The sequence below is a fragment of the Polyodon spathula genome, chromosome 13, assembly GCF_017654505.1.
Source record: "Polyodon spathula isolate WHYD16114869_AA chromosome 13, ASM1765450v1, whole genome shotgun sequence".
Classification (NCBI taxonomy): domain Eukaryota; kingdom Metazoa; phylum Chordata; class Actinopteri; order Acipenseriformes; family Polyodontidae; genus Polyodon; species Polyodon spathula.
Window position 1 is genome coordinate 19,262,077 of NC_054546.1, and position 13,606 is coordinate 19,275,682.

Genomic DNA, 13,606 nt, shown 5'->3' on the forward strand with positions numbered 1-13,606 from the left:
ATATTGTGCATGAATGTTTTGTTTGTTTTGTCTTGTCTCTAACTGTTACTTGTTATATAACATACTGGAGCCAGATGCCAGCACAAACCTGGACATCACTTCACTTGTTACCAAGATTAATTGTATTTTGCCCCACGAGCACTACAGCACTCACCCAGGACTGGTGACCATGTTTGTGTATTGTGCGTGAATTATTGACTGTGTTTATTATTTGGGACTGCAACCCGTTTATATATTCCAGCACATTACACATTGTTGAGTATTGCCTGGGATTATTGTTTGGTCACCAGACCAGGAATATAATTAAAAACCAGTTCTGAGTGGATTACAATTGTCTGCCTCCTGAAGAGTGCAGAAAATATAAACTGTGCTGTATAAAAACAATATCGTCTAATAACCACAGACAGATAGATACACTGATGACGTTTTATATGGCAGCTCCACAATCTGGAGAATATATATGTTTCTCCACATAATGAATTATAAAGTGCAACGCCAATCAATTGAATATAAAAGCTTTTAAAGAAAAATGCAATTCTAAAGTCTGCAAAACATAAAATAGCCTAATTGTGGTTTGAAACTGGAAAATGAATGGTTACCATGCACAGGCATGATGGAAAATACTGTCTCGTGACTGTAGCTTTATTTGTTACCTGTTTATTTAATTTTTTTTTTTTTCGTGCAAACTCCATGGCCGAACATGTATTTAAGAAAAATAAAAACATTTTCAGTACTTCAGTGCTGTAAAAGAGCTGGCTGGAAATGGGAGACAGACAATTGTAATCCACTAAGGACTGTTTTTTATTTATAATCCTGGCATAGTGACCAGGCAGTACAAGAGCTCGAAGGGGGAGAACCAGGTCGAACTCTGCAGCACCTCTCGCACTGCAAAAAGGAGGTAGGGAAGCAGCGATGCCCAATGTTTTTGCTCTTGATGTACAGAACCTCTCAGCATCTGCTTCAAGGTCTGATTAATATGTTCCACCAAACCATCCATCTGTGGATGATAAACAGATGTCCTGATGGGACGTATTTTTTTTATATTTTATACACTTGCTGTAATGTATTAGACAAAAAGTTGGTTCCATGATCAGTCAAAATCTGCTTGGAGATCCCAACTCGAGCCGTAATCTGCACTAATTCTTTGGCTATTGCAGCACTACTAGTGGACCTCAATGGAACTGCTTCCGGGTATTGCGTGGCATAATCTACCACCACTAATATATGCGTACCCAGAATCAGAAGGTAGCAAAGGGCACACTATGTCCATGCATTCAAAGGTTGTTGAAATAATCAGCAGTGGAACCAAAGGGATGGGGCACACTCAACCCGGTGCTAGTTGCTGGCAGTCTGGGCATGCGGCTACATATTTTGACACATCAGTATGAAGTCCTATCCAATTAAATCAAGCCAATATTCATTCCCTTGTCTTGTCAGCTCCGAGGTGCCACACAAAAGGGATATCAGCTCTGAAGTGCCCCGCAAAAGGCATATCAAGTGTGCATTAGTGACAGGTTGTTATTTTAGCCCCACGCTATGTCTGCGCTTGAGTGCCACATGTCCGTTATATTGAAATGGGTGGGAGTAGCACCTGCCTAGATGGCCCAGTAACCTCGCCCTTTCAGTCACACTGCATTTCGATCCCTTTTGACTGGCATTTGTTACCCTTGGCGCAGTCTCCAAACCCCAGCCTCGTCTCATTAATGTTCTCTCCCATTTTCTTATCTGTCTGTCTTTATTTGTTTTTCTTGGACAAAAAAGTGGGGAAAACATCACCAATTATTTCCCTTTCTTTCTTTTCTGCCACGATTACGTGTGTGGGTGAGACTGCCATTAATTGACCAATTCTTTATAGTTTGGCCAGTCTTGGCCAAAATAACTGGGTGTGGTAGCCTTTCCGTCACCCCCACTACCAGTGCCATTCGAACAATTTTTAAAGTGGGGGTGCTGAAAGCCACTCAACAAAACTATAACCCCTTTACATGATGGAAGCCATGCAAAGCCAGGGGGTGTTTCCACACCCCCAGCACCCCTAGTTCCAGCGCCCACGCCCACTACTAAGTGATGTTTTATCGGTCCTACCAATAAATATGCTTTTATGGTGAGGAATGTCACCGTGTCTCCATGGATACAGGAGATAGCCACATTACCTTGTGGCTTCCATGACACACAGCCTAGGAAAGCTGTCCTAATTAAGGTCTGCTCACACCATGTGTCCACTGAGGCGTGGGTGTTCACATTCCCTAAAACCGACCATTTTCCCCTCCTCGGCCAGTTTCACGACTTATTCCAGGGTGTCAGGGTTGTGGTGCTGTATCCAGGCTTGGGTTTCAGGAGGACCACATGGCAAAACTGCTCCACTACCACTGCCTCCCCCATTTGCAGATTGGTCTTCTCGGCAGGGGGTCAGTTTGTGTACCTCCTGCAGTTCCGCCAGTGTGTTGCGGTCCATAATCCCACTATACACCATGTATGGCAAAGTGGCTTGCAGTGTACAGGTGCAGGAGTGATGGATGCAGTGTTTAATAAGGATAGTTCATACACTACTGGGTGATCATTTAGCCCTGCTGAGACTCACTTGGGTATTTGTGGGTTGCTTTGAGCTCACTATGAGATATTCAGATACAAACAAGCCTGGTATAAAGCTAATTTGATACGAATCATATACAAATTTTGAATTAGGTGAGTACACAGTACATGATATCATAGGAACCTGTTAATTGCAAGATGATATTTCCTATCTTTTAATTTATTTTCCATATATGCATTTTTTTCAATATCAATCGATAATAACGAGGAAGCGTCTTCGAATTGAATTAGATAACTTATTTGAACACTTTATTCAGGCTTTTTTCTTTGCTGATCATAGCTGGGCATGAGGCTTGTTAAACTGTGTATGCCTTTATTGCCATGTACCATACGAAAGAAATCACTGCTGCTAATGATCATTTTAATTAAGTCAAACATTTGTGGGAACATAGAACACAAAATAATGCAATAAGGATCACAAGCATAAAAAAAGCTTCAGTCCAAGGCAGTAAAGTGCATAACATAACATGCACTGAGGTAAATGGGTCAGTGGTTTAGTTAGTCCAGCTAATATATACAATAGCAGCAAAATATATATATATATACACACACACACACACAGTACTGTGCAAAGGCTTTAGGCAGGTGTGAAAAAATGCTGTAAAGTAAGAATGCTTTAAAAAATAGACATGTTAATAGATTATATTTATCAATTAACTAAATGCAAAGTGAGTGAACAGAAGAAGAATCAAAATCAAATCCATATTTGGTGTGACCACCCTTTGCCTTCAAAACAGCATCAATTCTTCTGGTTGCACTTGCACAAAGTCAGGGATTTTGTAGGCATATAGTTAGGGGTATGATTAAACAATTATACCAAATAGGTGCTAACGATCATCAGTTCAATATGTAGGTTGAAACACAATCATTAACTGAAACAGAAACAGCTTTGTAGGAGGAATTAAACTGGGTGAGGAACAGCCAAACTCAGCTAACAAGGTGAGGTTGCTGAAGACAGTTTACTGTCAAAAGTCATACACCATGGCAAGACTGAGCACAGCAACAAGACACAAGGTAGTTATACTGCATCAGCAAGGTCTCTCCCAGGCATAAATTTCAAGACAGACAGGGTTTTCCAGATGTGCTGTCCAAGCACTTTTGAAGAAGCACAAAGAAACGGGCAACATTGAGGACCGTAGACGCAGTGGTCAGCCAAGGAAACTTACTGCAGCAGATGAAAGACTCATCATGCTTACTTCCCTTCACAATCGGAAGATGTCCAGCAGTGCCATCAGCTCAGAATTGGCAGAAAACAGTGGGACTCTGGTACACCCATCTACTGTCCGGAGAAGTCTGGTCAGAAGTGGCCTTCATGGAAGACTTGCGGCCAAAAGCCATACCTCCGACGTGGAAACAAGGCCAAGCGATCCAACTATGCACAAAAACACAGGAACTGGGGTGCAGAAAAATGTCAGCAGGTGCTCTGGACTGATGAATCAAAATTTGAAATAGTTGGCTTTAGCAGAAGGCAGTTTGTTCGCCGAAGGGCTGGAGAAAGGTACACAAACAAGTGTCTGCAAGCAACAGTGAAGCATGGTGGAGGTTCCTTGCAAGTTTGGGGCTGCATTTCTGCAAATGGAGTGGGGGATTTGGTCAGAATTAATGGTCTCCTCAATGCTGAGACGTACAGGTAGATACTTATCCATCAAGCAATACCATCAGGGAGGTGTCTGATTTGCCCCAAATTTATTCTGCAGCATGACAATGACCCCAAACATACAGCGAAAGTCATTAAGAACTATTTTCAGCATAAAGAAGAACAAGGAGTTTTGGAAGTGATGGTATGGCCACCACAGAGCCCTGATCTCAACATCATCGAGTCTATCTGGGATTACATGAAGAGAGAGAAGCAACTGAGGCTGCCTAAATCCTCAGAAGAACTGTGGTTAGTTCTTCAAGATGGTTGAGCCAACCTACCTGCCGAGTTCCTTCAAAAACTGCGTGCAAGTGTACCTACAAGAATTGATGCTGTTTTGAAGGCAAAGGGTGGTCACACCAAATATGGATTAGATTTAGATTTATCTTCTGTTAACTCACTTTGCATTTTGTTAATTGATAAATATAAACTATTAACATGTCTATTTTGGAAAGCATTCTTACTTTACAGCATTTCTTCACACTTGCCTAAAACTTTTGCACAGTACTGTATATATATATATATATATATATATATATATATATATATATATATATATATATATATATATATATATATATATATATATATATATCAGTAGTAGCAATGCATTCAATAGAACAAAACAGCGTAGTTTAACAAAAAAAGGGAATGACTTTAATGTCCTTTACATCTTTTGGGGTTTTCTTTTGTAGCAACAAACACTATGGACTTAAACCGTTGTAGACATCCACATTTGAATTTCCTTCAACCTCCTGCATTGTACACGTTTACCTTTATCCACCTTTTTTTTCTAAAATTCAGACCCCAAATGAAAAAGAAACATTTCTAAAATGTAGACGCATACTGTGCACATTTAAGACAGGACAGGTTTTAAATTGGCCCTAAAAATAAATTAGTGCGTCAATTGAACCCGATTCATACATTTTATCCTGCAGACTGATGCTTCTGATGTAGTAGGATTAGGGACAGATTTCTCCCAGGAGTAGAAGGCGTGGGGCATTTGGTGTTGTACATTAGCAGGAAGCTGCTTGTGTGACAGACTCAGAGACAAGGTATGTTGTAATCGAGAAATAAATGCACAGCCGTCATAAAAAAACTAAATTAACCAAAAGCAAGCTTCCGTGCGCCTCTCTACCTGTGTGTGTGCGCCTGTCCACCCTCATGCAGATTTTGTAAAATGTCAGAAACAAACGGTGACGGAGTTCTGCTGGGGGCTCTATGCTATAGCGTAATTAGTGTATCTGGCCCCGGACAGGAGATGGTGCAGTTCCAGTTTGCAGGTAGTTTGGGGAATTAAATACCCTTATAAAAGCAAAGCAAAGTGTATTACAGGATAGTGAAAGCACAGTAAAGCCTGGAGAGGTATCAAAAAGCATATTAAAAAAAAAAAAAAAACTAAACAAAACAAACAACAAAACAACAAAACAACATGGCAAACCATGGTAAATGAATAGTATAACTATGATAATAGTATGGCCATAGCTGTATATTCTGTCCATAACACGATCCCCCTTCTTACCTTTTCATGTTAGACATTTACTACCAATGCAGAATGACTGGGTGGGGTATGCATGCATGTTCTTCATTTTACCTCCAAAAAGGTTGGTTTCTGTGAAGGGCACTGCCTATCCTGGCACAGCCCTCAATTTTAAGGTAAAATAAAGAACAACATATCTCTCTAGAGTTATTGTTTCAATAAATATGACTCGAGTATTTGTGCTTAAAGAAAAGTGTTTATTTTAAAGAACAACAGTTTTTTTTTTTTTATTATTATTTGTGCATAACCATCTTTATTGCATAAATCATAATTTCATATCTATCACCCATTGAATTCATATTTAAATACATAATTGGTTACATTTCAGTACCTCAGTGGGTCTCCTTCATATACTCTTAGTACAACCATGCTACATGCTAAGCATTTCAGGGAACAATGTTTTTGAAAACAATACAGTAGTTTCCTTTCGAACCATTCATTCCATTGTCTTTTCACAACCGATACTATTGCAAATAGTTGCATACCCCTAAAGTACCTTTCCAGCAAGTTATGTGAAATACTTCAATACATATGTAACAGACTATAGCAGTGTACTATAAAATGCATTGCACTACGCAGAATGTATAATGTAATAATGTGCAAAGCAGAAAAAAAAGACACCGACTTTGCTGCAATCCACAGTTCAGACACTATAAGGCAACATTTTTAAGGTAACAATATGTACCGTTCATTTGCACTATACTGAAACCTAAATACCCATATCAAACCATATAAACTTAAAATTGTATTTTATTTAGGTAGGCACAGGAAAAAAAAAACAACTTGGAATCAAGAACAGTACCCTCATTTCAAATCCAAACGCTTTGAAGATAGAACGACATCTGCTTTTGAATTTCTAAATTCAGCCATACTGAGTGTTAATAGTTATGGATGACAAATCTGACATTAAAGGTTCAATTCTTAGTAAACATTACTAAATGATAGGTACCTGAAATCAACTCTGTCCAGCATAAATCCAATAGCATCACTTTTGTGCCATGCAGAAATATTCCCCAAATTTAAATCAGTGACTGACCATTGATTTAATCAGTGTCAGGGTGCAGCAGTTAAATAGGGTCCCATTTCTTTACATGTTTTGTTCAAACAAATATGTTTAAAAATACAATCATTCCATGGAGCACAGCAACTAAGCACGTAAAAGCAGTTTCTGTAAAAGGATTGTCAACCCAGATTAATATGAATGCAAATAATATTGTAATGCAAAATATACATAAACACAAACAGGAAATTGTTGTCAGAAACATCTGGGGGTAATTTTGTGAATCTAGTCTCTCAGTTGTTGTGTTTTTTTTACATTAACATCAGCCTTACTATCCAAGTCTAGTAGTCCATTCCAAAGTACAGACTACTCAGCCTTTCAGTCCTTGGTTCAGTGACTGCAGGTGCCCCCGCCACTTAATAAGGAATATTCTCCAAGCCACATTGGTGAACTCCTTGATGGCAACACAGTTTAATAAAAAGCATCAGCTAATTTAAAAGTAGTAGCAGTCAGTGGTTTAATAATTGCTCTAGACATTCATATGGAAATGAAAACAGTCATTTGCTTAAGTACCTTTGGAAAGCAGCGTACTGTGTCTTGCAGAATACCATCAGCATTGGCAAAGTAGTTTTTCACCACCTGAAAGGTAGGTGTTACTTAAACATTCTTATATAAAAAATCTTATATATAAACATTACATACTAAACAAATATGGACTTAAATTGATGTTACTGAGACACATATTTGGCACTTTGTTTTAAGTACACTACAATTGTATATGACTTGATATTATTTTATATTTTACAGTCCCCTGCATCCTTACAGTACACGTTCTTCAAGATTGTGTTTTTAATTATGACTTCACTTCTAAGTTAACCAGCTTTCTTTGACACTTGTTTTAGGTATGGTAAATAACAGAAGCCAGTCTTTTTTTCTAGTTTGTACATTCTGGAAAGTTATCTGTGAAATATTTTGGAATTCTAACATCTGTTTTAAAACTTTTTTTGTTTTGTTTGTTTTATGTACCACAGCATAAATGTTTTAAACGCTTCCTATTGACTATGATTTAGTACTAGCTACATACGTGGGTTTAACTAATGACAGTATTTTTTTGTGAACCTTATTTTTTATCACCTATTTCTTTTTTGTTTTGTTTGTTTTTAGCAGTGTGGTATATATCCAGTGTTTGGAATATCTATATAAATTCTGCTATAATAGTAAAGCCATATAAAAAAAATAGTAGCGCTTAAGTGTTTTAAGACGCACAAACACAAATAAAGTTTAAACATGAACTAGATAGTTTTAATAGTTTGCTCAGACCTAATCTGGTTTAAGTGTTAGAAGACTACAATAATGCTCTTTTAAAGCAATTCTTTATATTAAAAAAAAAAATGTAAAAGTGCATATCCATGAAATAAACAGAAACAAAAAATGCAGCCAAGATGGTAAGACTGCAATATAATTAAAGTTTTTAAATGGTTTTAAGGTAGTTGTCATGTAGTTACAACCTGCTTGGAATTGTCAGCTGCAGGACAAAAAAAAAACCAAAACAAACAAACCAAACAAAAAAAGCTGTTCTGGATAGTACTTTCTGAACAGCCAGGAAGCTTTAACTCACTTTTTACACTTGTGAAACTTGCAAGCATTTCACAATCCTAATTACCAAGACTCTCACCATGGCATTAACAATCCCATGTTACTGCTTGCTATGCACATCAGCATTTTTTAATGCAGTTCTGTGGTATATTAAGAACTTTTCCACATGCATTAAGCAGACTGCAAAACAAAACAGTTGCTATGCAGTTCCCAAGTCTTGCAGCCTGCGAGGTCAAAAATAACATTGGAAGTATCAAGGTCATGAAAGGTAGTGTTTTAAACAGAAACAAATTAAAAATAACACTTTTTTAGGTGCGTTTCTGCAGGTCGAAGAAATTTCCACCAGTGCACAATGTTAGCTTTACAGGAGATGAAGAAAAACCTGCAAAATCTGACACATACTTGTGCGCAAATGAGTTGTCTTTTGTTTTTGTGCTTTATAAAACTGGAATCTCAGACATAGGTAATATAACATAAAGGCTGACATCTGTCTGTTTTGCAAGTCAGTTTCAAGAGGTTTGACAAATAAAGGTCATTGCTGTAGGTCTAACCCACACAGACAGTTATGGCAGCTTAATAAAAAAATATTTTCAAAACTTCATGTAGATACAAATAACAATACAATGCTATTCATTCTAATTGAAATCCGCACCTGATGCTGAGGCTTATTGTGAATCATGAATAAGGATTTTTGTAAATTATGCCAGTTGCATATTGTTTTTATATAGCTGTGTATGTTTCAATAACGATACACATGGCAAATACTGATTCTGGATTGGTTTCCTGTTGCTGCCAAAGTACTGTTGACACATGCTAGAAAAGGAGCATTTTTTTACCCTCTGACGTCTATTTTAATGATCTGAACAGTGGGAGATCTAAATACACCAAGTCTTTATTAATTCAGCTCATTGTTTTCCCCTGATGATTTATTATTACAATGAATAAAAAATACAATGAAATGAGGTTTGCAAAAAATGTGATTTATAAACTCAAAGGGTAGTATGAAGATATTCCTATGTAAAGAGAATTAAAATAGACCCCATCAATGCTGAGGATTCAAGAGACCTAGAACAAAAGTTTCATTGAAAATGTCACTGGCAGAGATGAATCTATGCCTGCTAGACTTAGACGATTATTCCATTTTACATTTACGGTCAATTACATTTTGGAAGAAAAATCTTTGAAAATCACCTCTTACAGATTTAAGGTGGAACAAACAGGGTGTACCAAATTAAATAAATTCTCAACACATCATTGTATTTTTTTTTTTCCACCAATTCCTTACTGTGTTTTTTTTTCATTGCCTCCTTGAAACTGTAAAAAAGTTTGAGCTCAATAAGCTTCCTAACAATATGTTCTTTACCAAAGACCATTATAAGATGCTTTTAGATAGTTCCACCCAAAAAAAGGTTTTTGTGTAGAAAATGTGAGACTAAGTTAAGCGAGGAATATTAATTTGATTATTAGTCTCATCTTCTATGCCTGTGTGAGCTTTCCAGCTGACAATTGCCTTTCAATGGACTTGCTGAGTTCATCGCTGCTGCTAACAGGAGGCAATGGGTCTTTCAGTCTCACACTGATGATACTAAAACCGAATTACAAGCAGATTATAATGGTCTTCAGTATAAGAAATACAGCTATGAACCATACTGAGATCAAATTGTTTAAAAATAAGTTTCAAGGTTTTCAAGGATGAAAAACAGAAGCAAAACAAGAACTGGAAACCAAATAACATGAATGACAGGTAAGTGAGAGAATGACAATATTTTGTCATTCTTATTTTCTTATTCATTCTACCTTTAAGTTATGGCTGGAAAAATCCTCAGCAAAAATCAGCATCTGGTATTTTCTAAAGAACCATTACACACTTATACATATCCACCACAAACAGTTTTATTTTAAACTAAAACGATAAAATCAGCAAAAGAAAAGGTTTTGCGTTTTATAACAATGCGTTATATATATGTTATATTTATATATATATATATATATATATATATATATATATATATATATATATATATATATATATATATATATAAAACTAAAAAAACACCCACCCCCACACAATGGGCCAGATTTATTAAGGTTTTGTACAGGTACGTAATTGTACAAGTATGGCCAAAAGTTTTGCATCGCCCAATAGAATTAACTAATTTTGATTCATAAAGTCAAATGAAACTTGCTGAATGTTATATTAACATACTGAATTACATACCGCTTTGTAGTTTTCCCCATATCAATTTTTAAAATTTATTTATTTAAATGTGACATTTCGAAATTTAACATGAAATGCGGTACTACTAATGGCTTCCAGTGGACTACTTTTGTAGTTTCTTTGACTACGTGTTAAAACTTTTGGCCATAGCTGTACCTTTATTAAGGTCTGATATTAATAATCAGCATCTGTGAAACCAGACTAAAAGTGTTATGTACCGTGCATGGTCTGCAGTTTTCAGTTTTTCATAGACCTGCAGTATTGAAAGAGTTAAACAGGTACTACATAAATCAGGTCCATTGGTTTTTATCGCTGTGACAGAAATTCAATATTTGTATTAGTTTTACTGTTTGGGAAATTTCCCTGCTTTCTTGGTTAGCTCGTACGGCACTCTGAGGATGCTGGGAGTTTCCTCCATGACCTTGACGAGAAGGCCGTCGATGTAATCCTCCAGCTCGCGAATGTGGACGTCCTTCTTTTTCACCAATTCCTTCTGCTTGATCAACTCCTGAACGACCTCTTCGAACGAAAGATTGCGATAAGATGCCACTGAATTGAAAGGGTTTCCTTCCTGTAAAGAAAGAAAAGATCATTCTAGTAAAAGCAAGAAGTATGAGGCATAGTTCTTAGTTACCTTAGGGTGACTGACTGACTGGTACTGGAGAAACACGTATGCCTTGTTTGCATATAATTTAAATTAGTACCGCCCCCACATTACAGATTGTGTGGCCAATATATTCCCTCGGTTTCAGGTATTACTGCATAACTCTTGATCCACTGCAGTTGATAAAATCTCAATAAAACCAGACATTTCTCATTATTTCTTGTGTTATATTTAAAAAGAAAAAAAAAAAAAAAATCTAAGTCACAAAATTAGACCTTGAAGCCTCAAAACAGTAAACAGGCAACAGACACATGTTAAGATAAAAGTGGCCGCTTGTTTCCCAGGGGAAAAAGCATTGGCTGATTCACTCTCCCAAAGTGGCTGGTCTGATAACATTAAGGAGTTCATTTTCCCTGATTTAGAGAAACATCTGCAGAGAATGAAACATCCAAAAGGGCCTTTCAGTATTCATTAAGAAGAACAAGACTACAAAACTAGATGAATCGGCTCAAAATACCTTTTAAATGAAGCTCGGAATAATCATTTTGAACCTGAACCCCCTCTTGTTGACATTATCTGAAAATAGTTTGCTTTTGACTCTTTGCAGATACAGCCACATAAACACAGACACAAATGGAACACATCTTTTATGCTTCCCTAATTGGCTGCCACGTATCACAACATCATTAAATTCAGCAGGTGGCAAAAGTTTTAAAACTCGTTCGAGAAAAAAGGAATGTTAACATGGCTTGTGTTGTGAAGTCATGGTGAAAAATGACAAATCCTGCTGGCTGCTGAAAGATAAAAGCACTGCAAGATTGCTTGAACATTTCATGTGGTCCTGACATTATTGACCGTTTTATATTTGTAATTAATTTAGAAAAAATTGTAGATTTTATTTTTCACTTTGACATTATGGACTTTTTTTGTGCTGATCAGTGGCAAAAACTCCTAATTAAATCCATTTTGTTTCCATGTTGTAACACAATAATGCATGGGGGGTGAATACTTTTGAGAGCCACTGCAAATTCCATGACAAGCTGCCATTTTATTTGTTATTAGTTACAAAACCACTGCCAAAAATGAGTGGCATTTCACTTATTTCCTTTAATATATTTGGGGATGAAAATCTACATAACTGGTACAATACCAATTTTCTGAGTGAAGGCAGCAGTCCATATGAAGAAAAAGAAAAAACATAAAATAAGTGCATCAGCAAGAACAGAGACAACGGTTGAGGAGGAACGGCTAAATGAAATAGAAGAAAACAAAGCTTGAAAAAAACACACACACAAAGAAACTACAGCATGGGCTGGTTAATGTACTTAAAGTAAAAAAAAATAAAATATGGACATTTATTTTATGCAAAAAATAAATAAATAAATAAATCTCAACAACCTGCCAGTGCAAGAAGTTAAACTAAGGACCAGTATTCAGTCTCCAGTTTTACAACGCTGAGCTGGACTAAACAGATATTTTAACAGTATAAGTTTTAACATCTCTGCTGACAGCGAGTTTAAAACCAGCAGTAATGTATTCATGTCAGTCAGGAAAACTCTTAGAAAAGCAGGTAACGACAAGGCCAGACATGACCCAACGAATTACCGGCCTGGACTTTAAATATCTGCGGGAAACCTAGTTACTGTCCCCTGACACCGCGGTCGGATTGGTGCGTAACGTCTGATCGTCAACTTCATCTGGCACGACTTGGACGTAAGGGTGTGTGACAAATAACAAAAACATATTTTGAGATCTAAAAAAATGAAAACGTAATAGAATATGTGTAAACTTTATAGTAAATGCTTGCAACGAGTTAACAAACTCACTTCAAGATCTGGCTTCAGTCTCTCTATCAGCTGCTCTCCTTACTTCCTTAATGTCATCTGAAACTCCACCCATCATCCAGTTGTACTCAGCCCTCTAGTTCTAGTGAGATGGCACTTTCGATGCAGAAATTCACAATACATGAACACCTATACATATATAGCTCTGGAAAAAATTAAGAGATCACTGCAAAATTATTAGTTTCTCTGGTTTTACTATTTATAGGTATGAGTTTGGGTAAAATGAACATTTTTGTTTTATTCTATAAACTACTGACAACATTTCTCCCAAATTCCAAATAAAAATACTGTTATTTAGAGCATTTATTTGCAGAAAATGACAACTGGTCAAAATAACAAAAAAGATGCAGTGTTGTCAGACCTCGAATAATGCAAAGAAAATAAGTTCATATTCATTTTTAAACAACATAATACTAATGTTTTAACTTAGGAAGAGTTCAGAAATCAATATTTGGTGGAATAACCCTGATTTTCAAGCACAGCTTTCATGCGTCTTGGCATGCTCTCCACCAGTCTTTCACATTGATGTTGGGTGACTTTATGCCACTTCTGGCGCAAAAATTCAAGCAGCTCGGCTTT

The 13,606-nt window shown here is 36.7% G+C and overlaps 1 protein-coding gene across 1 annotated transcript in view; it reads right to left on the reverse strand.

The window, feature by feature from the left end:
- Positions 1-10,583: 10,583 nt before the first annotated feature.
- Positions 10,584-13,606, reverse strand: part of LOC121325954 (rab11 family-interacting protein 2-like) — a 38,089-nt gene continuing 35,066 nt past the window's right edge. The window contains exon 5 of the mRNA XM_041269042.1: positions 10,584-11,150. Coding sequence (XP_041124976.1) covers positions 10,923-11,150 — 228 coding nt within the window. The 3' untranslated portion in view covers positions 10,584-10,922. The remainder of the gene's footprint in view (positions 11,151-13,606) is intronic.